Source organism: Oryctolagus cuniculus, chromosome 1 (assembly GCF_051225735.1).
Source record: "Oryctolagus cuniculus isolate XC-2025 breed Fujian yellow rabbit chromosome 1, ASM5122573v1, whole genome shotgun sequence".
NCBI classification, from domain to species: Eukaryota; Metazoa; Chordata; class Mammalia; order Lagomorpha; family Leporidae; genus Oryctolagus; species Oryctolagus cuniculus.
The window spans coordinates 93,432,158-93,456,361 of NC_142867.1; the positions used below are offsets into that span (position 1 = coordinate 93,432,158).

The 24,204-nt window shown below is 40.9% G+C and overlaps 1 protein-coding gene across 1 annotated transcript; it reads right to left on the reverse strand.

The window, feature by feature from the left end:
* Positions 1-422: 422 nt before the first annotated feature.
* LOC100342097 (regulator of G protein signaling 19) lies at positions 423-830 on the reverse strand. The gene has a single exon (XM_008262222.5). The coding sequence runs from the start codon at positions 792-794 to the stop codon at positions 423-425; it is 372 nt and encodes a 123-aa protein (XP_008260444.2). The 5' UTR covers positions 795-830.
* Positions 831-24,204: the final 23,374 nt, after the last annotated feature.

The following is a 24,204-nucleotide window of genomic DNA, read 5'->3' on the forward strand; positions in this document are numbered from 1 at the left end:
TCTCTCAGAGCTCCCAGGAGGAACCACACCTGTCAACATCTGACTTCTAGCTTCAGAACTTCAGAATTAGCTTCTTTTTTATGAAGACATTTTTCTTGTGTTTGATAAAACACAGAAAAGACAGGTTTTCAGGTCTAACGTTCAAGAGCTGACTAGAAAGTGGGTCCTGTCCCCTGGCTCAATGCTTTGGGGTGCAGACGGTGAGAAGGTGGGTCTTGTCTCACAGCTGCACGAGGCAGGAGGTCTGTCCTCCGGCAGGGACAGGTCCCAGGGCCCCCACTGCTCTGGTCCAAGTGCCTCCAGAGATGGCCCCTCCTGGCTGTGCACTGAGCCCCCTGCAGGGCTGCTGGGCGAGGGGGCTTCCAGCCGCCCCCGAGTCTGTCCGAGGCGTCGAGTGTCTGTGCGGGGGGGTGGGGGGGCGGCTAGGCCTCGGAGGAGGACCGTGGGGCTCCCCGGAGCAGATGGGCATGGTAGGTGGGGGAGCTGAGGAAGCGGGGGTAGGAGTCCCAGTGCATCAGCGTGTAGATCTGCAGCTGCGCGCCGTCGAACGTGTGTGCGGACGGCTCCTGCATCTTTCTGTTGATGCCTTCCCGCACCCGGGAATCCAGGCTGACCTCCTTCAGGGACAGGATGGACATGTAGTCCTCATAGATGAGCCGCGCCTTCTCGTCCACCACGTGCTGGTTGCCCACGGCCTTGAGCTCCTCACAGGCCAGCCAGAAGAGCATGTTCTCCTCACTGTACTCCGTGCGCAGGAAGGCCCGGGACACGCTGCGGCCCGCAGGGATGTGCATCAGCTTGTCAAAGGACTGCGCCCAGCTCTCCACCTCCTCGGGCTCGGCGTGGCACACGTCTCGCAGCTGGGCAGGGGCTGGATTGAGGGGGCTATGGATTGAGACTTCCAGTCTGTGGTTCTTCCTTATGGCAGCCCCAGCCATCTAATACACCATATTTTTTCCTTCATTGCTTATCAGCATCTACCACACAGCACTGCAGACATACCACACTCAATGTTTTTTTCATGTGAATTGAATTAATCACTGCATAGTATATGCCTTCCCAATTAGAATGTAAATGACTTTGGAGTCAAATTAAGTTTCAAATCTGCCACTAGCTGAGGGACATTAGGAACGAAAATCTTGAGTTGAAGATAGTGATAATAATCATCTAACTCATGGAAGTATTTTGGTAATTAAATTATGAGATACTATATGTAAGGTATTTAACATAATATTTATTTAAGATATTTAACATAGTACCACTCCATAAGTGCTAACTACTACTGCTGCCATCATTACTATTTTAAACAAGGGGTCTTTGTAAAGTTAATGAAAATGCATCTTATAAAAAACTATTCCAGCATTTCAAAAAATTTTGCACCAAAATAAATTTATCTTTTATTCTATTTTTTCACTCTCTTCTTGAAGTATCCTTGTGTATGTAATAAGAATATGGTGAGGGGCTGGCACTGTGGCATAGCAGTTAAAGCCGTCACTTGCAGTGCCAGCATCTCATATGGTTACCGGTTTGTATCCCAGCTGCTCCACTTCCTATCCAGTTCTCTGCAATGGCCTGAGAAAGCAGTAGAATATGGCCCAAGTCCTTGGGCCTCTGCACCTGATTGGGAGACCCGGAAGATGCTCCTGGCTCCTGCTTCTTATCAGCACAGCTCCGGCTGTTGCGGTCAATTGCGGAATGAACCAGCAGATGGAAGACCTCTCTCTCTCTCTCTCTAACTCTATCACTCCTTCTCTCTCTGTGTAACTCGTTCAAATACATAAATAAATTAAAAAAAAATAAGAATATGGTGAGAGGCCAGCACTGTGGCATAGTGGGTAAAGCCACCAACTGCAGTGTCAGCATCCCATATGGGCACTGGTTCAAGTCCCGGTTGCTCCACTTCTGATCCAGCTCTCTGCTATGGCCTGGGGAAACAGTGGAAGATAGCACAAGTGCTTGAGCCCCTGCACCCACATGGGAGACCCAGAAGAAATTCCTAGCTTCTGTCTTCAGATGGGACCAGCTCCAGCCATTGCAGCCATTTGAGGAGTGAACCAACCGATGGAAGATCTCTCTCTCTCTCTCTCTCTCTCTCTCTCTGCCTCTCTGTAACTCTGCCTTTCAAATAAATAAATATGGTGAAACAGATGGAGAAATATATAGTTCATTTTAGTGATCCATCGTAGCTAACTTATAATGTACTGTACATTTGCTTCAGCATCTTAATTATAAGTGAAATGAAAAACATAACATCCAAAGTTCCTCTATAGATGAATGTCCTTTCACTGTGTACTAAAATGTTTTCTGGGAAGAGTCTCAGTGTTTGATTCTCACAACCGAGATTCATTACTAAGAGATAAGTAACTGGTTAGACAAGCCAAACTGCCCAGGCAGTTCCCCAGACTGACAGGCTATTGAGTTTCAGCTTCAGGAGGAGGTCCGTCTGGCTGTAGGGTTTCTGAATAACTAAAACCATTCTAGGTGATATTCTTAACTGGACAGGGCTCACTTGGGACAAATAGATGTAAGCACCCAAATGATTTTGTTACAGTCATCCCAAAAAATGTGATTCTCATACCTGGGTCACTTTACTGATTGGACACAAAATGTTATGGACAACAATGAGGATATGTGTTAAGGTAAATCGAAAATATCTAAAATAAGATATTGTGGCATGTAGTTAATATATATATATAAATATATTTTTAATTATTTATTTGAGAGGTAGTTACAGGCAGAGAGAAGAAGAGACAGAGAGAAAGGTCTTCCACCCTCTGGTTCACTCCCCAAATGACCACAATGGCTGGAGTTGGGCCAATCCAAAGCGAGGAGCCAGGAGCTTTTTCTGGGTCTCCCACATGAATGCAAGGCCCCAAGCACTTGGGCCATCTTCCACTGCTTTCCCAGACCATAGCAGAGAGCTGGATTGGAAGAAGAGCAGCTGGGACATGAACCAGCGCCCATATGGGATGCTGGCACTGCAGGCGGAGGCCACAGCTCCAACGCCACATGTTGCTTATATTAAACACACATACATACACATTCAATTAGAATCCCTGTCCTCTGGAATTTCAATGCAAATGTAGACTATTGGAGATAACAGGTGAAATCAGTAAACCTTAGGTAGGGAGGAGAAGGATGAGGAAAGGCAACTACTAGGCAAAGTAGTGTAGTGGAGACTCACTGGCTTCAGCCATCTCTCCTAGAACAAGCCAGGACTGATTTCACGTTTAAGAAACACAATCTGACCCTACCATCTTGGTTTGAGACAGCAGACACTGGCAATGGCGATCACCTCTTCTCGTTCGTCCTGTAAGGGTAGGTGAGGAAGTATCCGCATCCCTATGGCCATGTTTCCTCCTAATCAGTCAATAAAACATTCCCATCAGGAGTCTATCAATTGGAATGCTGCTCTCACAACATTCCCGGAGGGTTTGCTCCACTTGAAATGCTGCAAAACAAAAATTACTCTTGCTCTTAGAAATAAGACAACTTCCCATCTTCAGCTGCTCTTCCAGTCCATACAGGCACAGAATCTGCCGAAGTCCCCAAGACCTATACTTGAATGCCCTTTACTACCCTTGCTGGATCCTATCTCCAAATTACCCCCAAGATTTCCATCCTCAACTAAGATGACTCCCTAACTGCCCCCTGAAATCCCTGAAATATTGACTCCAGATGAGATGCCATCACCTCTTCCTCCATGTTTCTAATCACGCTCCCCCTCTGAAATCTGGAAGATTACTTAGAAGGCTGAGTTAGATCCTCAGGGATAAATCATTGCAAATCATACTCATTATTATGTTATTATAAACTATATGTTAGAAGTGATTTTACCTATGCCCTGGCGAATGTACTACTTCCTTTTTGTCAGATTCAGAGAACAGGCCTCTGTGACTGAGAATAAATGAAATACGGCTGATGCTGTAACAACAAATGCAGCTTGGCTTCTGCGTTGATATGCTTCTTGACGAAGTGTGCTCACTTGCTCTGATAATTCTGCACCCTATCACCGATTGCTGAGCAAACGCTGTCTTACAAACACCAGGTGGGTCATGGGCTCACTGATAACATCGGAGTATAAACCACTCATAACCCTTCCCATTGAACTTCAGCCAACCACCACACCCACTGCTGCTGATGATGAGAGAAAAACATCTTCCTAGAGAAGCAGAAACCATTTATGGGAATGTTTGAATTGCTGGCCAGTAAACACAGACACTTGAGAAAAGTCAGCCATAAACTGAAAAGCCTGAGTATGAGGGAGTGGGCGGGAAAGAGAACAAGCAGCAGAAGGTTTTCCTGACCTAGGGGTAGGCAGTTTGTACATATTGTGTCTATTTTCATAAATATTTCTACAAGCCACTGGGGCAATGGTTCCCTTTCTGAAAATAAACACTGACTTGTAGATATATAATGCCTCCATTTATAACAGCTATATTTGTACATTAATTTGTGGTCTTTGGCCACCATTTAAAAATTGTTTACTAAATTAAAAATTGTTCATCTGCTGTAGCAGATAGTTTTGGTCTTCACATTTCATCCTCACAGTCCATCTCTTATTCCTGCTGCAGTTGGGATAGACCTGTCTATGCAAGCAGCCAACATGCCATCTTAATTGTATGCAATTTCTTTGTGCTTTTCTACATCAAGTCCCGGTCAAGAGCTAGCTCATTCATGCAAAAGCACCACCCAGGAGCAGGGTGGAGGTAAAGGCACAGAAGCATACCCCATCAGTGTTGGACTGCAGCTGCTGGCTAAGTGCCCCAACCTCCAGTCCTTCGGATGGGGGGGGGGGGTTGGGGACAGTTCTGGGAAACCTCCTGCATGCTTCTCAGAGGTCCTTGCACATTTTGCAACCACAGCTGCAACTTCAGTGCTCATCATAATAGTGGCTTCTTTTTCTCTAGCTCATTCTCCATGTTCCTTCCCGGCTGGTTCCTGGGTTCCCCTCCCTACTAAACTACCTGCTCCCAACTTCCCATCTCAGATTCTGCTTTCAGGAGAACAAAGCAGAGATGAAAAAAATACCTTAAAATATGCAGAATCTATACAGAAGACATTTGGATAATGAAAAAAACAACTTGGGAAAAATGTCACCTAATCATTAAACAGCATTCATTTATCACTTTCCAAGTACTACAGATTGCTCTAGGTTCTGGAGGCACTACTCCAGAAGCCGCATGTTAAAAGTAAGTGTTTACTGAGCTAACAGAATTGTGCCTAACACATTTCAAGTGTTATATGTATGTTAAATAAATAGAAAATAGATAAATGTATTAAATCAGGTGATTACCAATTGTATTTAAGCCATCTCTCAGCTTTTCAATAAAACCTGAGAGCTTTTCAATTAATCATTTTATTTTTGATAACTACAGTGAATGGAGTTGTAAGAAATAATAGCAGAGAGATCTTATATATAATTTATAAAAGTAGATTAATTTTTAATTAACTACCAATCAAGATAATTCAAATCAAATTATCTGGATCTTTATTTTTAATTTTACCTGCAACATAGGGTTAAGTGATTTTTTCCTAATTGAGGTAAAATTCAAACAACAAAAAATTAACCATTAAAAAGTGTACTGTGGCATTGAGGATATTCACAATATTGTGCAATTATCATCCATATCAAGTTTGAAGACATTTTATCAACCAAAAGAAAAAGAAAAAAAAAAGAAAAACCCCATACCCAATAAGCAGGCACTCTCCATTCATCCCCCCCTTAAATCCCTATTTTCTTCCCTTATAGATTTACCTAGTTTGAATATGTCCTATAAATAGAATAGTAAAAAATGTGACCTTTTGTGTCTAGCTTCTTTCACTTAGCATGTTTTCAAGGTGTATCAACATTATAACATGTATAAATACTTCATTCCTTTTTGTTGCTGCATAATATTCCATTGTGTATATTATGCCACATTAGGTTATGCATTCATCCACTAATGTACATTTTGGTGGTTCCCATCTTTTGACTATTATGAATAGTACTATGATGAAGATTCTTGTACAAGTATTTGCTGAGTGCCTATTTTCAGTTCCTTTAGAGATATGCCTAGGAGTGGAATTGATGGTTTACATGGCAATTCTTTTTAACTTTTTGAGGAACCAGTAAATTGCTTTCCACAGTGGCTACATCATTTTAAATTCCTACCTGTGTATAAGTTTTCACATTTTTGCATATTTTCCCACACTTATTAATTTCCTTTTTAAAATTATTTATTATGGCCATCCTATGGGTCTGAAGTGATATTTCATTGCAGTTTTGATTTGAGTTTCTCTGATGACTAGTCATAGTGAGTGTTTTCTCATATATTTGTTGGCCATTTATACATCTTTAGAAAAATGTCTGTACAACTCTTTTGCCCAATTTTTAATTGGGTTGTTGGCATTTTTATTATTAAGTTATAAATGCTCTTTATATATGCTGAATACTAAACTATTATCAGATAAATGACTTGCAAATATTTTCTTATATTCTATTTGCTATCTTTAATTCTGATAATTTTCTTTGATCCACAAAATTTTGCAATTGTATTATGTCCAGTTTAACTGATATTTCTTCTGTTGTTCACACTTATAATGTCATATCCAGGAATCCATTAGCAAATTCACAATCATGAAGACTCATCCCTATGGTTTTTCTCTCATGATTTTGTAGTACTAGCTCTTAAATGTAGGCAGTTGGCCCATTTTTAGTTAACTTTTGTATATGATCTGAGGTAGGGATACAAGTTCATTCTTCAGTATGTGTCTATCCTGTGTCCCCAGCACTACATGATGAAGAGACTATTCATTCGCCACAGAATGACCTTGGCACTCTTGTCAAAAATCAATTAACCACTTATATGAGGGTTTATTTCTGGGCTCTCTATTCTGTTGTGTTCATCTTTGAATCTGTTCACTTGTATATACCATACTGTTTGATTACTGTGGTTTTTCAGCAAGTTTTAAAATCAAGAAAATGTGAGTCTTCCCAACATTGTTCTTTCTCAAAATTGTGTTGGCTATTCAGAGTCCCTTCTAATTACATACGAACTTAATGATTGGCTTAGTCCATTTCTGGGGAGGAGGGGAAGGAGAGTCGCTGGAAATTAATGGAGATTACGCTGAATCATTTGTGCTCTTAGGATAGATAATATTGCCATCTTAGCAAAATTAAGTATTCCCATCCATTTTTGCTTTCCACTTATTGAGGTCTTCTTTAATTTCTTCCAATAATGTTTTATCATCTTCAGTGTACAGAACTTTCTCGTCTTGTACATTTGTCATATTTTTTTTTTTTTACTTTTTTCACAATATGCATTTAATGTCATATGTTTAAGATACAGCAGTTGAGACAGCTACCAGAACATTCTCCCTGATAAGTCTTCCGAGTCAAATGAGAGTGCAGAGACTGGGTGACAAGACTTTGACTTATTCAGCATTCTCAATAGCAAACACTGTGGTGAGAGAACAGAGGGAGTTGCCATCTGAGAGTAACAGGACATGGACACCCAGGAGAGGAGGGTCTTTGGCACCATAGCTGTGAATCTTCAACACTGTCCATAGAAGATCTGACCCTCAAGAGAGTGGGTTGTCACCTTCCATGCTATCTAACCAATCATGATAGTTCTCATCCTCAGCATTTATTTCTGGCTCCCAGGGATCAGCTGGAGGTTACCAGGGGTCACCCTCCAATTCCTAGTCAGCCTCAGGTGCCGAGCCCACCACCTCCTCTAAACAGGATCCAGGCCTGGGCTGTCAGTTACTGATCTGACACCTAAGGGACATGCTTCTGCTCTTTGTCCAGCTCCTTGTGCACACACTTCCTTCTTCTTGGTTGTCTTCTCTTTGGAGCCCTTGTCACTCTTTCCTGTTTCTGCAGTGGCAGGACTGTTAGATGACAATTCTTCACCCATGGGTCATGGTAGTATTACATATTCCTTCTCAGTGGTATTCCAATCACACTGGATTCCTTTTTCCAATGGACCTGACTGGGCCAGCCAGGTAGGAAATTGACAGTTATTCTCTAGGGGGCAGAGGATAAATTCACATCTGCAGTGGCCCCTGGCACCACAGCATTAGCCACTGGTGCTCAGGCGTTGGCCCCAGGCTCCTCAACATTGGCATATGGCTCCCAAGGTTCATCTTCCTGTTCCCAGGATTCATCCTATACCTAACACAGTTCATTCTCATAATCCCACTGAGGTGGGGAAAGTACATTTGATTTTTATCCCTGGTCATTACATAAGGTGATAACAGTTCTTCAGATGGTGAAGATGCAAACACACAACCACCTGGGCATAACTGAAGACTGGAGTGGGCCAGAGGAGAAATGTAGTGGGGTACACGAAATAAAGAGAGAGCACTTTCAGCACCTTCTTGTTCTCCCTGTAGAAAGAAAGAAGGGAGCCAGTCTTTCATGAGGTCAGAACTGTGGCTACATGGCATCTATATCTGCACATCCCGGGTAAAGGAAAATATATCCTGAGAAGATGGCAGCTTGATTGACAAGTGAGTGGGTGGAATTACATGGGGCGAGCACTTGTGGCTTGTGACTTCCAGCCTGAGGCCCTAATCTAACAACCTCCCTTATCCCATATCACCACAAAATATCCTCCCCAACACAGTCACCATAATCCCCAACCCAGAGTAGAGTCTTGGGCACCCAAACCTCCTGCAAAAGCTCCCTGTCGTCCACCCTGGCATCTGCCATGGGCTTGCAGTCATGTCGACCACTGCACACACTGCAGATTTTTGGATGAGGCTCCAACAAGCCCGTACCACACTGGATTCCTACATCTGCCTTGATTTCCATAGGGGCCAATTGGAAGAGATCAAAAAATGCTCTCCTGACATGGGAGGTGTAGAAAAGAACCTTCTCTCCAGGGGCAATTAAGCTCAGTCCAGCATCATCAACTCCTGCTCCTCCAGCTCCTCTTTGATCGGCTCCTCCTCTTCCATTTTTACCCTGGATGAATAACTCAGAGGACTTAGTTCCTGAGCAGGAAAAATGACTCTTCTTTCATAAAGGTCATGTTCATGTACACTCCTTATTATACAACAGGGATCACCCTCCTCCTCCCCTTCCTTCTCTTCTCCAAATGACCAGTCCATAGTGCCCCTCCTCCCACGCCTCCTCCTAAGACTCTGAATCAGGACGTCTACAAGTGTATTCCTTCTTCAAGTCACGCTGGACAAGTAGCTTCACTTTGGTTTTGGTAAGCACTTCCTTAAAGAGCTGGAAAACTGCATTTCCAGTATGTCTGGCTGGTGCTAGGACCTTTCCCAAAAAGCCAGTCTAGGTTTCTGAGGTACGAATTCCAAATCCTCCACCTGCTCTTGGAGGGACCCCTCCTCTAGATATACACACGATTCTGATGATGCTTCTTCACAAGGCTCTTCACCCTTATATGCTTCTGCCTCTGTATCAGCCTTCTCCATGTTCAATCCCCCTCCTCAAATACATCTGGTTCCGCAGGTGGCTGCTCCTTTGCACATGGCCTCACCTCCACATTAGCCTCCTCCTTTGCAGATAGCTAGATAGCACATGGCACTGCCACTTCAGCCTCCTCACAAGATCCCACAAGAATTACCTCAATTCCTGTTGAAGATACTGCCCTCAATGACATGCTAGGACCCACCTCTTAAGGGCTCTGCACCATCTCTCAATACCACACTGGTGATGATCAGTACATGATCCCTGGGGGACAAATCACATCCTATCAACCATAGAAGAAAGGCTCTTCATTCTCTGTATGGTTGCACAGAGCACTGCCTCTGTCATGAGTCCATAATTCTCCATATTTTTCCAACTTCCACTACTTTCTAAAAATAAAATAAATACCAAAGTGATGAGGGCTAAATCCAAATATAAAGATATCAGTTTCACAAATAGGTTAATTCATATACTGCATATCTACTTTTCCCCTCCATTCCAGTCAGTTAAAAATTCCAAGCATCTTAGACTCACATACCTGGATCCAAAAAATAGCATATTTTCAATCTTTCTCCAAACAGCTGAAATATTTCCAAAATATACAAACAAACAACAGTTAGAAAAACATATGAGCCAAAAAAATGCTATCTTGGGAAAATTATGGAGCATCTACAAATATCTTCTAGGTTTTGTTTTTGTTCTTGGGTCATATATTAATGCCAGATTGCCTTTCTACATCTGAGCAACGTGTTGCGGGTAAGAGTAATACAGAGGTATCAATGTTCCCTAGCACGCAGGTGCAGCCGATGGAGGTGGGGGGCTGCTCAATGTACTTTATAATAAAATATGAGATATGAGTAAAATGTGTTAATTTTTAAAAAGACTTATTTTTTCTTTTTTAATGAGGAAAGAAAAAGTAATTAGTGCCTCTTCAAGACAAGAGTCAAGGAGGTAATAAAATGCTTCAATTTCTTAGGTTGTTGGGGCTTTCCATCTAGAGATGAGAACATGTTATCTAAATTAAGAAATTGAAGTTATTCATATTTTGGAGAATGGAACCAAGAGCCCCATCAAACTATGTTTTATAATTCAATTTCTGTGTTCCTATATCTTAAAATTTCACTTTTGAATCTCATAGTTTGAATTGACATAAAAACACTATTCATGCTTTGGTTTGATTTGTGTGTTTAAAGATTTCCCCAAAGCTCGCCCTCAGAACAACTATGTTAATGAAATAATGTTCTCCCCATGGGAACATACACAGAATTAAGATAATATCATCCAGAAAAACTGAGCCAAAGAGAGGCAGAAAATGGTTAACTGAAATTGCAGATTATGTGGGCATTTTTTCTCTGGCTGAGATTTGTAATTTGCTCATCTTCTCTATAGTCTCTGTCTTCTATATTCTTTCATAGGCCTTAGTAGTTTGGGGTGTTCATGTGATTTGCCACTGACAGCCTCATGCTTTAAAATTAAACTTCAAAATTTCTTTTCCATAAAAATGTTCTCCTAGGATCACTGAAGACCAAGTAATTATCAATTTAAGGGATTTCAATCACATTCATATCAAAGATATTGACCAAATACTTTTCTCTTAACTTCTATAGTAACGTTCTTCTTTTTTTTAACTTTTATTTAATGAATATAAATTTCAAAAGTGCAGCTTATGGATTACAATGGCTTCAATGGCTTCCCCTCCCCCCATAACTTCCCTCCCACCCGCCACTCTTCCCTTTCCCTCTCCCTCCCCCCTTCCATTCACATCAAGATTCATTTTCAATTCTCTTTATATACAGAAGATCAGTTTAGCATATATTAAGTAAAAAGTTCAACAGTTTGCACCCACATAGAAATACAGAATGAAAAATACTGTTTGAGTACTAGTTATAGCATTAAATCACAATGTACAGCACATTAAGGACACAGATCCTACATGGGGAGTTAAGTGCACAGTGACTCCTGTTGTTGACTTAACAAATTGACACTCTTGTTTATGGCTTCAGTAATCTCCCTAGGCTCTTGTCATGAGTCACCAAGGCTATGGAAGCCTTTTGAGTTCACCAACTCGAATCATATTTAGACAAGGTCGTAGTCGAAGTGGAAGTTCTCTCCTCCCTTCAGAGAAAGGTACCTCCTTCTTTGATTACCTGTTCTTTTCGCTGGGATCTCACTCGCGGAGATCTTTCATGTAGGGTTTTTTTGTTTTTTTTGTGTGTTTTTTTTTTTTTTCCCCAGAGTGTCTTGGCTTTCCATGCCTGAAATACTCTCATGGGCTTTTCAGCCAGATCCGCATGCCTTAAGGGCTGATTATGAGGCCAGAGTGCTGTTTAGGACATCTGCCATTCTATGAGTCTGCTGTGTATCTCGCTTCCCATATTGGATCGTTCTCTCCCTTTTTTCTTCTATCAGCTAGTATTTGCAGACACTATTCTTGTTTATGTGCTCCCTTTGGCTCTTAGTCCTATCATTATGAACAATTGCGAACAGAAATTGATCACTGGGACTAGTGAGATGGCATTGGTCCATGCCACCTTTATGGGATTGAATTGGAATCCCCTGGTATGTTTCTAACTCTACCGTTTGAGGTAAGTCAGCTTGAGCATGTCCCGAATTGCACATCTCTTCCCTCTCTTATTCCCACTCTTATATTTAACAGCAATCACTTTTCAGTTAAGTTTCAACACTTGACAATAACTGTGTATTGATTACAGTATTCAACCAAAAGTATTAAGTAGAACAAATAAACAAAAAAAAATACTAAGAGGGATAACATATTAAGTTGCTCATCAACAGTCAGGGTGAGGGCTGATCAAGTCACCGTTTCTCATAGTGTTCATTTCACTTTAACAGGTTTCCTTTTTGGTGCTCAGTTAGTAGTCACCAATCAGGGAGAATATATGATATTTGACCCTTTGGGACTGGCTTATTTCACTCAGCATAATGCTTTCCAGATTCCAAACAGGGATCAATTTTCAGTTAAAATTTAAACACCTAAGAATAATTGTGTGTTAATCACAGACTTCAACCAATAGTACTAGAACAAAAAAAAAAATACTAAAATGGATAAAGTATTACATTGTACACCAACAGTCAGGACAAGAGCTGATCAGGTCACTGTTTCTCATAGTGTCCATTTCACTTCAACAAGTTTCCCCTTTGGTGCTCAGTTAGTAGTCGCCAATCAAGGAGAACATATGATATTTGTCCCTTTGGGACTGGCTTAATTCACTCTGCATGATGTTTTCCGAATTCCTCCATTTTGTTGCAAATGACCAGGTTTCATTGTTTTTGACTGCTGTATAGTATTCTATAGAGTACATGTCCCATAATTTCTTTATCCAGTCTACTGTTGATGGGCATTTGGGTTGGTTCCAGGTCTTAGCTATTGTGAATTGAGCTGCAATAAACATTAATGTGCAGACTGCTTTTTTGTTTGCCAATTTAATTTCCTTTGGGTAAATTCCAAGGAGTGGGATGGCTGGTTGAATGGTAGGGTTATATTCAGGTTTCTGAGGAATCTCCAGACTGACTTCCATAGTGGCTTTAACAGTTTGCATTCCCACCAACAGTGGGTTGCTGTCCCTTTTTCCCCACATCCTCGCCAGCATCTATTGTTGGTAGATTTCTGAATGTGAGGCATTCTAACTGGGGTGAGGTGAAACCTCATTGTGGTTTTGATTTGCATTTCTCTAATTGCTAGTGATCTTGAACATTTTTTCATGTGTCTGTTGGCCATTTGGATTTCCTCTTTTGAAAAATGTCTATTGAGGTCCTTGGCCCATCTCTTAAGTGGGTTGTTGGTTTTGTTTTTGTGAAGTTTCTTGAAATCTTTGTAGATTCTGATTATCAACCCTTTATCTGTTGCATAGTTTGCAAATATTTTTTCCCATTCTGTCAGTTGCCTCTTCACTTTCCTGACTGTTTCTTTTGCAGTACAGAAACTTCTCAATTTGATGCAATCCCAAATGTTAATTTTGGCTTTGTAGCTATTGTGAATGGGATTGATCTTAGAAGTTCTTCCTCAGCCGTGGCATTGCCTGTGTATACAAAGGCTGTTGATTTTTGTGCCTTGATTTTATACCCTGCTACTTTGCCAAACTCTTCTATGAGTTCCAACAGTCTCTTAGTAGAGTTCTTTGGGTCCCCTAAATAAAGAATCATATCATCTGCAAAGAGGGATAGTTTGAGTTCTTCCTTCCCAATTTGTATCCCTTTAATTTCTTTTTCTTGCCTAATAGCTCTGGCTAGAACCTCCAGAACTATATTGAATAGCAGTGGTGAGAGTGGACATCCCTGTCTGGTCCCAGATCTCAGTGGAAATGCTTCCAACTTTTCCCCATTCAATAGGATGTTGGCTGTGGGTTTTTCATAGATTGCTTTGATTGTATTGAGGAATGTTCCTTCCAAACCCAGTTTGCTTAGAGTTTTCATCATGAACGGGTGTTGTATTTTATCAAATGCTTTCTCTGCGTCTATTGAGATAATCATATGGTTTTTCTTCTCTAGTCTGTTAATGTGGTGTATCACATTGATTGTTTTGTGCACATTAAACCATCCCTGGATACCAGGGATAAATCCCACTTGGTCTGGGTGGATGATCTTTCTGATGTGTTGTTGCATTCTATTGGCGAGAATTTTATTGAGGATTTTTGCATCTATGTTCATCAGGGATATTGGTCTGTAATTCTCTTTCAATGCTGCATCTTTTTCCGGCTTAGGGATTAAGGTGATACTGGCTTCATAGAAAGAATTTGGGAGGATTCCCTCTTTTTTGATTGTTCTGAATAGTTTGAGAAGAATTGGAGTTAGTTCTTCTTTAAATGTCTGGTAGAATTCAGCAGTGAATCCATCTGGTCCTTGGCTGTTCTTTGTTGGGAGGGCCTTTATTACTGTATCGATTTCTGTCTCAGTTATGGGTCTGTTTAGGTTTTCTATGTCTTCCTGGTTCAGTTTAGGTAGGTTGCATGTGTCCAGGAATCTATCCATTTCTGATAAGTTTCCCTGTTTGCTGGCATACAGGTCCTTGTAGTAATTTCTGATGATTCTTTTTATTTCTGTGGTGTTTGTTGTTATGTTTCCTTTTTTGTCTCTGATTTTATTGATTTGGGTCTTTTCTCTTCTTTTTTTAGTTAGTTGGGCCAATGGGGTGTCAATTTTGTTTATTTTTTCAAAAAACCAGCTCCTCGTTTGGCTGATTTTTTGTAATTTTTTTTGGATTCAATCCTGTTGATTTCTTCTCTGATTTTAATTATTTCTCTTCTCCTGCGATATTTGGATCTGGTTTGCTGCAGATTTTCTAGATCCTTGAGATGCAGTGAAAGTTCATCTGTTTGGTGTCTTTCCAATTTCTTGATGTAGGCACCTATTGATATAAACTTTCCTCTTAACACGGCTTTTGCTGTATCCCATAAGTTTTGGTATGTTGTGCTGTTATCCTCATTTACTTCCAGAAAATTTTTAATTTCTCTTTTAATTTCTTCTATGGACCATTGTTCATTCAGGAGCATGTTGTTCAATCTCCATGCATTTGCGTATGCTCTAGGGATTCCTGAGTTGATAATTTCCAACTTCATTCCTTTATGGTCTGAGAAGCTGCATGGTATGATTCTAATTCTTTTGAATTTGCTGAGACTTGCTTCATGGCCTAGTATGTGATCAATCATAGAGAAGGTTCCATGTACTGCTGAGAAGAATGTAAATGCTTTCTGTGTAGGATGAAAAGTTCTGTAGATATCTGTCAGATCTATTTGGGCTATAGTGTCGTTTAAATCTACTGTATCCTGGTTGATCTTCTGTCCTGTTGATCTGTCTATTTCTGAGAGTGGGGTATTGAAGTTCCCCAGTACTATTGTATTGGGGTCTAAGTCTCCCTTTAAGTCCCTTAACAAATCTTTTAAATAAACCGGTGCCCTGTAATTAGGTGCATATACATTGATAATCGTTATATCTTCCTGTTGAATTGATCCCTTAATCATTATATAGTGCCCCTCTTTGTCTCTCCTAACAGTTTTTGTGGTAAAGTTTATGTTGTCCGATATTAAGATGGCTACGCCCACTCTTTTTTCATTTCTGTTGGCATGGTATATCTTTTTCCAGCCTTTCACTTTCAGTCTGTATGGATCTTTATTGGACAGATGTGTTTCTTGTAAGCAGCAAATAGATGGGTTTTGTTCCTTAACCCAATCAGCCAATCGGTGTCTTTTAACTGGACAGTTCAGGCCATTCACGTTCAATGTGACTATTGATAAGTAGTGACTTTGCCCTGCCATTTGCCAAAGATATTTTCTGATATATGTTTTGAATTCCCTGTGATCTTTTGCTGTGAGGTTTCCTTCATTTACCTTCTTTCATATTGATGACCATGTTTCTGTGTTTCTGTGTGTAACACATCTTTAAGCATCTTTTGCAGGGCTGGACAAGTGGCGACAAATTCTTTCAATTTCTGTTTGTTGTGAAAGGTCTTTATTTCACCTTCATTCACAAGTGAGAGCTTTGCAGGATATAATATTCTGGGCTGGCAGTTTTTCTCTCTTAGTACCTGGGCTATATCTCGCCATTCCCTCCTAGCTTGTAGGGTTTCTGATGAGAAGTCAGCTGTGAGTCTGATTGGAGATCCTCTGAGAGTAATCTGACGCTTCTCTCTTGCACATTTTAGGATCTTTTCTTTATGTTTCACTGCAGTGAGTTCAATTACAACGTGTCTTGGTGAGGATCTCTTTTGGTCATGTTTATTAGGGGTTCTATGAGCTTCCTGTACTAGGATGTCTCCGTCCTTCTCCAAACCTGGGAAATTTTCTGCTAGTATCTCACTAAAAAGGTCTTCTAATCCTTTCTCCCTCTCCATGCCTTCAGGAACTCCTAGAACCCAAATGTTGGGTTTTTTAATAGTATCCTAAAAATTCCTGACCATATTTTTCAGATTTCTAATGTCCTGTTCTTTTCTTTGGTTTGATTGTATATTTTCCTGTTCTCTGTCTTCTAAGTCTGATATTCTCTCTTCTGCTTCTCCCATTCAGTTCTTACGGCTCTCTAATGTGTTTGTCATTTGATCTATTGAATTCTTCACTTCATTATGATTTCTCGTCACTATCACAGTTTCATTTTCTACTAGTTGTTTCATTTCATTTTGATTCCCCCTTAATATTTCATTTTCACAAGAGAGATTTTCTATCTTGTCCATTAAGGATTTCTGTAGTTCGAGAATTTGTTTTTGAGAACTTCTTAATGTTCTCATCAATTTTTTGAGATCTGCTTCTTGCATTTCTTCTATCTCATCATCTTCATAAGCTTGAATTGGGGTGTCTATTTCATTTGGGGGCATCATAGTGTCTTCCTTGTTCTTGTTACCTCGACTTTTGCATTTGTTTGTCATATTGGAGATATTCTTTGTTTTTTTCTCATTATACTGTGACTCTAGATTAAGAGGACTGTCTGCTTTTGATGGATCCTTAGAGGCTGTGATGGGTGTGGCCAGAGAGCTCTGGTTCTACAGGGCTAAGGGTGTGCCAAAGGTGATTCACCCTGATTGTTCTCTTGCTGGCTCTCGCTCGCTGTCTCTCTCTCTCTCTTTTTTTTTTTTTTTTGACTCAGTTGGGAAGTAATTGCACACAGTTGAGTGGAATTGAGAGTAGTTGATGTATGAAATCTGGTTCCTGTGGGTATTCGTTTGCTTACCAGAGTCAGGTTTTTCTGCTTGGCTAATGAGAGACAACTGCTTTACATATGCAAAATGGCGTGCACCGCTTTACTTACATAAAATGGTGCCTGCCCTTTGTCTTGCTCGGCTTTGTAAGGTGAGTGGAGAGAGAGGCTAAATGTCCGTGCCAGTTCCCCTTATTTATTCGATTTTTTTTCTCCTCCAGCCAGCCTGGTGAACTTTTCCCAATGGGGTTTCAGGCCTCGTTCTCTGCAGGCTTTTTCTGCCTTTCCCCGCCAGTGTCTCGGGTTACCGAGAGGTTTTTAGTTCACCTTCCCTTCCAGCGCTGGCGCACAGACTCTGCAGCTCCAACAGGTCTGGCGGGTCCGGCGGTCTGGCGGCCCTTGCGGCTCCCACAGCTCAGCTTCCACGCGGTGGGCGACCTTGCTCTCCCCTTAGGTCCTCCGAGTCACAGCCACTAGATCCGGAAGAGTTTCCTCTGCAGTTTTTTCCTGATCCTTTTCCTGAGGCTACCGTAACTCCACTTTTATTAAACCATCTTTTCCCAGACTGTCGGTGCGCGCCCTCACTATTCTGCCATCTTGGCTCTTGTTCTTCTTTTTTTAAAGTTTTTATTTATTTATTTGAGAGGTAGAGTTACAGAGAGAAATATCTCCTATCCACTAGTTCACTCCCCAAATGGCCACAGTGGCCAGAGCTTGGCTGATCCAAAGCCAGGAGCTTCTTCCTTCACAAGTTATCATCAGAGAGCTGGATTGGAAGAGGAGTAGCCAGGACACGAACAAGTACCCATTTGGGATGCCGGCACCGCAGGCAAAGGCTGAGCCTTCTACACCATGGCTCTGGCCTGTATAGTAATGTTATTTGTGAGCTCACCTACACCTACTTCCACTCTGTCTCCTTCCAGTCATCTTTTAAAAACAAATTATTTATTTACTTGTGAGGCTGAGTTACAGACAGAGAGGGAGAGCTAGAGAGGAGAGAGATCTTCCATCCACTGGTCCACTCCCCAAAATGTTGCAATGACCAGAGCTGGGCTGATCTGAAGCCAGGAGCCAGAAGCTTCCTCTAAGTCTCCCACGCAAGTGCAGGGGCCCAAGGACTTGGACCATCTTCTACTGCCTTCCCAGGCCAGCAGCAGGGAGTTGGTTTGGAAGTGGAACAGCCAGATTCAAACCAGCACCCATATGAGATGCCAGCACCACAGGCTGATGCTTAACCTACTATGCCACAGCACCTGCCCCCTTCTAGTATCTTGAGGGATTCTTCCTCCACTACCTGTCCCTTATGTGCTTTGCACATTTCAAAATACATTAATAAAATATCAAATTGAGAGGTAGGGAATGCTAGAAGGATCTACACAAAAGCATTATAATAATGCTTACATCTAAATGTATATAGAGTGGCTGACACTGTGGCACAGTGGGTTAATGCCCTGGCCTGAAGCGCTGCCATCCCCATATGGGCACCAGTTCTAGTCTCAGCTGCTCCTCTTCCAATCCAGCTCTCTGCTGTATCATTTATATCAAAATGAAAGCTTTGAAAAATATTTCCCTATAGGGCTGGAGCTGTGGCTCACTTGGTTAATCCTCCACCTGTGGCGCCAGCATCCCATATGGGTGCTGGGTTCTAGTCCCGGTTGCTCCTCTTCCAGTCCAGCTCTCTGCTGAGACCCGGGAAGGCAGTGGAGGATGGCCCAAGTGCTTGGGCCTCTGCACCCTCATGGGAGACCAGGAGGAAGCACCTGGCTCCTGGCTTCGGATAGGCGCAGCATGCCGGCTGCAGTGGCCATTTGGGGGTGGGGGGTGAACCAACAGAAGGAAGACCTTTCTCTCTGTCTCTCTCTCTCACTGTCTATCTGTCAAATAAAAAAAAAATCCCTATAAATGAAATTTCAACATTACTAATGACATAAACACAGCTGAAAAATGGGGAAACATTAATTTTTAAGTAGGAGAAATTTAAACTATTTGACATCACTTAAGTGATTACAAAATCTACTCCTACCTACCTCTTCAACTTATTTCTGCCACTTCCCCAACCTAATCTATCATACAATATCACTTTCCAGTCTCTCAATGTCTGTTCTCTTGCACTTCTGATCCTTAACAACCGACCTGAATCAACCTAAATATCTAAAATTACTAGGTGCTCTCCCATGCTTCTGGGAATGTCACACCAGATGTGTGAAAGAGGGCAATCACTCTTACAGACTCAGTTAAGAGGTCACTCACTCATTCACAGCCCTGGTCCTCCAAGAGCAAATACTGTTCAGGCAGGGGAAAAATCTAACCAAGCAGCGGAGGAAGGGTATCTAGATCTTGGAGACATGATTTTGACCAAGCAACGACTAAAGGGAACAACTTAAAAAACAGTGAGAAAAGCAATGGATGAAAGGTACTGGAGTTTAGGAAATAGATCTGCAAGCTTTGGTGCTGATGGATTACAGGCACATAATGAAAGTTCCACAGGAGTATGAAAGGTGCAGTGAGGTTCAGAGCTTTAAATTCAGAAGGAAAATGATGGAAGAACATAATCTCAGTTTTGCCCCCACCCCTGTACACTTGAGTTTAATTTCTCCTCCTTGATATGTCTTCTTAAATATTTTTTATTTATTTTCATTTATTTGAAAGGCAGCGAGACACAAAGAGGAGACAGAGAAAGACAGAGATCTTCCATCCTCTGATTCACACCCCCCAGATGCCCACAACAGAAGGAGTTGGGCCACTCTGAAGCCAGGAACTGAGAACTCAATTTGGAACTCCCACATGGGTGGCAGAGACCCAAGTACCTGCTGCCACCCAGAGTAGACATTAGTAGGGAGCTGGAATTAAGAGTAAGGACTGGATTCAAACTCAGGCACCATGACATGGTGCAGCATTTGAACCACTTTACCAAATCCCCACCCCTCTTCCTTGATATTCATATCTTCAGCAGAAGCTTCCTTTTATTAACTGATTTCAAAATATTGAACACATTGTCCTGTGGTTTTGTATTTACATAATACTGCTCTCCATCTCACTGTATGCTAGGTCTCTGAGATCAAGAACAGCCTTTTGTTCATTTTTGTGTCAGAGGCTCCAAAGCTGGCTCAGGAGGGGTACAACTGATGAGGGAAAGAGGGAGGGGTGAAGATAAAGGCAGCAGCAGGGGGTGTTGCAGCTTTTGTTTGGCTGCTTGGGGACCATGTCTACCATGTTGAGTAGATTGAAGTCTGAATATTTTAATATTTCTCAGTGCTTTGACATATCTGAAGATGTATCTGGTTATCTGGCAAGCTCCAAACCTAAACTTTCTGGCATTGTGATTTACATTTATTTCATGCCTCCTGTGAGTTTTATTTTTGTTTTGTTTCATTTTATGCATGGAATACTTTTCTCCCGTTGTTATCAAAAGATAACTAGAAATGTCTTTTGAAAACCAAGGGATTTTGAAGGGTCCACAGAGTTAGTGACAAAATATGAGCTCTACCTGCTAATAATTTTGTTAAGGAAAAACCTTCACAACAAAAGGTTTGTGGCTGAGCCTGTAACAAAAGGATTATCTTATCAAAATTTTACACTCATTATTATTTTTACTATGAAGAATAAGGAAGGTAACTTCCAGACCTGACTATCAGGAAGATCACCCCCAGGACAGTCCATACTGAGTGGCCTCTGTATGGAAAGGATAACTGAAAGGGGGACATGTGGCCTTTACAATCACTGACCCACTGGGCCCTGACAGTCTGAATAGGTTGACCCACAACAAAACGCAGAACTTACATTTCAGGTCAAACTATTGCCTGAAGCATGTGAACCAGATGTCTCTTAACTCCTCACATGCAATTCTGCAAATAAAATGTAATGCCAGGGAGAAAATGAAAATGAATTGACATCCCGGATACAAAGACTACAAGAGAAATCCTCCTGAAACTAATAATTCTTGCCACTTGCCAGGCTGGATGAGAGCCCCACTTCCTTGGCCTTGAAGCCAACGCTCAAACATTGGGCTTGTATCCACTGTAGCAAATAGAAGCTGAGCATGTAAAGAATTGCCAGCTTCCAAACTCCCTCATTTGAGCCAACAGCTGAAGGTGTGTAAATAGGCTAAGAGGACAGGCTCCTCAAAAAAACAACAAAGAGAAAATTGAAAAAAAGATGAATGACCTTTAACGAACAGTTGACAAATGTAGGTGGGAAAATGAATTGAAAAAAATCGCATGATGAGCATGAGCTGATCTCGTTAAATTGTAGACTTTAAGAAAAGGATTTCAAGCATACAATAAGAATTACAATATTCTTGAAACAAGGCTCATTGTCTAAATTTTTAGTAGATTCTATCACATATAATCTACTTATGGGTTTATAAGAATTGAATTTAAAACATTTAAATTCTCAGCTAGCTTCTCATTTCTTTATCTAGATTTCTGTTTCCTTCACCCATTCCAATTTGATTATATGTCAATCTTCTTTGAAGTCATCAGTAAACATCTAAAGTAGTACACATCCTGTTCCATATAGGTTATCACATCTGATACCTAGCAGCAGGAAATATATTTCCAAGGGCACAAGTTAGGCAATTAGCAGCCTTTTATTTTTAAGGTCTTCCATATCTATTTTACAGCAAATGTCAGGTTTGGATGATTTGGAGTGTTTGAGGTTATGTGCTGCCAGCAATTTTGCTACATATAAAAATAAATTACATTGTCATTCATCTTCTATTCTCAATTTGTGATTTTTATTCAAAGACATTTTTATGAGACTCACACAGGAATTCAGTGACACTGGGTCCACATCTTTTTCTGAGCTGTCAATTTCTCCCTATTTGTTGATTTTCTCTAAACATAGTGTGTTCATGAATCTGACATGTTAAAACATCTTCAACATACACACACATCCCTCTCCTTGCACCCTGTTCTCAAATCTGCCCACCTCTATGGCCCTGCTCAGTTCAGTTTCTATTCTTAGTATATTTGCCTAAATACAATGACTTGTATAATTATCCTCCCATTTGTTCTCAGGAGTGGGGAACTTTTTATCTGCCAAGGCCATTTGGATATTTATAACATCATTCATGGGTCATACAAAATCATCTCCTTAAAACTTAGCCTGTGGGCTGGCATTGTGGCATAACATGTTAAGTCACTGCTTGCAATACCATCATCCCTTATGGGTGCCAATTCATGTTCTGGTGTTCCACTTCTGATCCAGCTTCCTGCTAATGTGCCTGGGAAGGCAGCTGAAGATGTAAAACAAAATAATTTGAGCAAGTCACCAACACATCTACTGCAGTCCATCCCTTGCATTCCAGAGATCAATCTGTTTTTCCATTAAGCATATTAAACCTAGGTACAACTTTCTAGGATTCTGATTGGTCCACAAATTCTGAGGAAACTTCTAAGAAAAAGTTTAGTGGCATGAGCTACAGCCTGAGCTGCTGCAGTTGGTCTCAAGACCATAAATGACACTTAGCGCCTTCCTCTTCCCATTCTAGATTTCTCTCCACTTTGTCCAGCACTTCTCCTGAACTTGGGGACTTTATGTGGATTAACCAATGATGTAATCTCTGTGAGGTCTCAGCCTTTGTTACCATGTACTTACGTCTCTGGGGCTGTAGTACTCGCCCATTAACAGATACCACTAAGTGTGGGAGTACCTTCACACCTCACGGGTGACTTGAGTGGCAAATACATTCCTTCCTATTGTTTACCAGCAATATCCCCTTCATTTTCATTATAATCAAAGTCGATTAGTCCTACCAGTATGGTGTTTCCTTTTTCAACTTGCTGCCCTACTGGCAGAATGACTAGCCAGAAACTATAGCTTTACATTACTGAGTCTCTTTAAAAGCTCAATGCTATTCTTTGAACCTGATTTGGCTTCTCCACTCATGTAGACTGAAATCCCAAAGTCATTCCAATATTGAATGGTTGATGGATGAAGGTGGAGGCTTGAATAAATGATGATGTTCAAAGGTAGGGCTTTTAGGAAGTGATTGAATTAGATTGGTTTATTTGAGTGGAATCCCATGATTTTGAATAATGGCGGTATTATAGGAAGAAATCACATACACATAGATGACTAAGCAGTATGTTCCCTTTTTCTCTGCTTCCTAACTTGCCCTGTGGTTTTCCTTGTGCCTACATTCTGCCATCCTCCACCCTCATCAAATGACAGATCCATGGGGCCTCTGGATCTTGGACAGTGAAGCTCCAAAATTATGTACCAAAATAAGCTTTCTTCCTACATGAATATTTTCTCTTAAATATTTAATTATACTAACAAATATCTACTAACACAAAGGATCTTAAAAAATTTCATGGAGATAGAAAAGATGAACAAAACAAAAATCTGGGATTCTGAGAACATAAACAAAATATGTAAACCTCTAGCCAGACTAACAAAGAAAAAAAGAGAAAAACTCAAATAAATAAAATTCGAGATAAAAAAAAGAGACATTACAGCAGATACAATTGAAATACAGAGAATCATAAGAAACTACTATGAAGAACTATATGCTAAAAAACTGAAAAACCTCAAAGAAATAAATGTAATGGATTTGAATAAGCTACTGAAATTATATCATGAAGATACAGACAACCAAAACAGAACATAACAATAAGTGAGATTAAAGCAGTCACCAAAAGTCTTTCATCAAGGAAAAGTCCTGGACCTGATGACTTTACTACTGAATTCTATAAAACATTCAAAGAGGAAGTAACTCTAATACTCTTTTTTTTAACTTTTATTTAATGAATATAAATTTCCAAAGTACAGAATATGGATTACAATGGTTTCCCCCCCATAACGTCCCTCCCACCCGCAACCCTCCCCTTTCCCACTCCCTCTCCCATTCCATTCACATCAAGATTCATTTTCGATTCTCTTTATATACAGAAGATCAGTTTAGCATACATTAAGTAAAGATTTCAACAGTTTGCTCCCACACAGAAACATAAAGTGAAAAATACTGTTTGAGTACTAGTTATAGCATTAAATCTCAATGTACAGCACACTAAGGACAAAGATCCTACATGAGGAGTAAGTGCACAGTGAGTCCTGTTGTTGACTTAACAAATTGACACTCTTATTTACGGCATCAGTAATCACCCTAGGCTCTTGTCATGAGCTGCCAAGGCTATGGA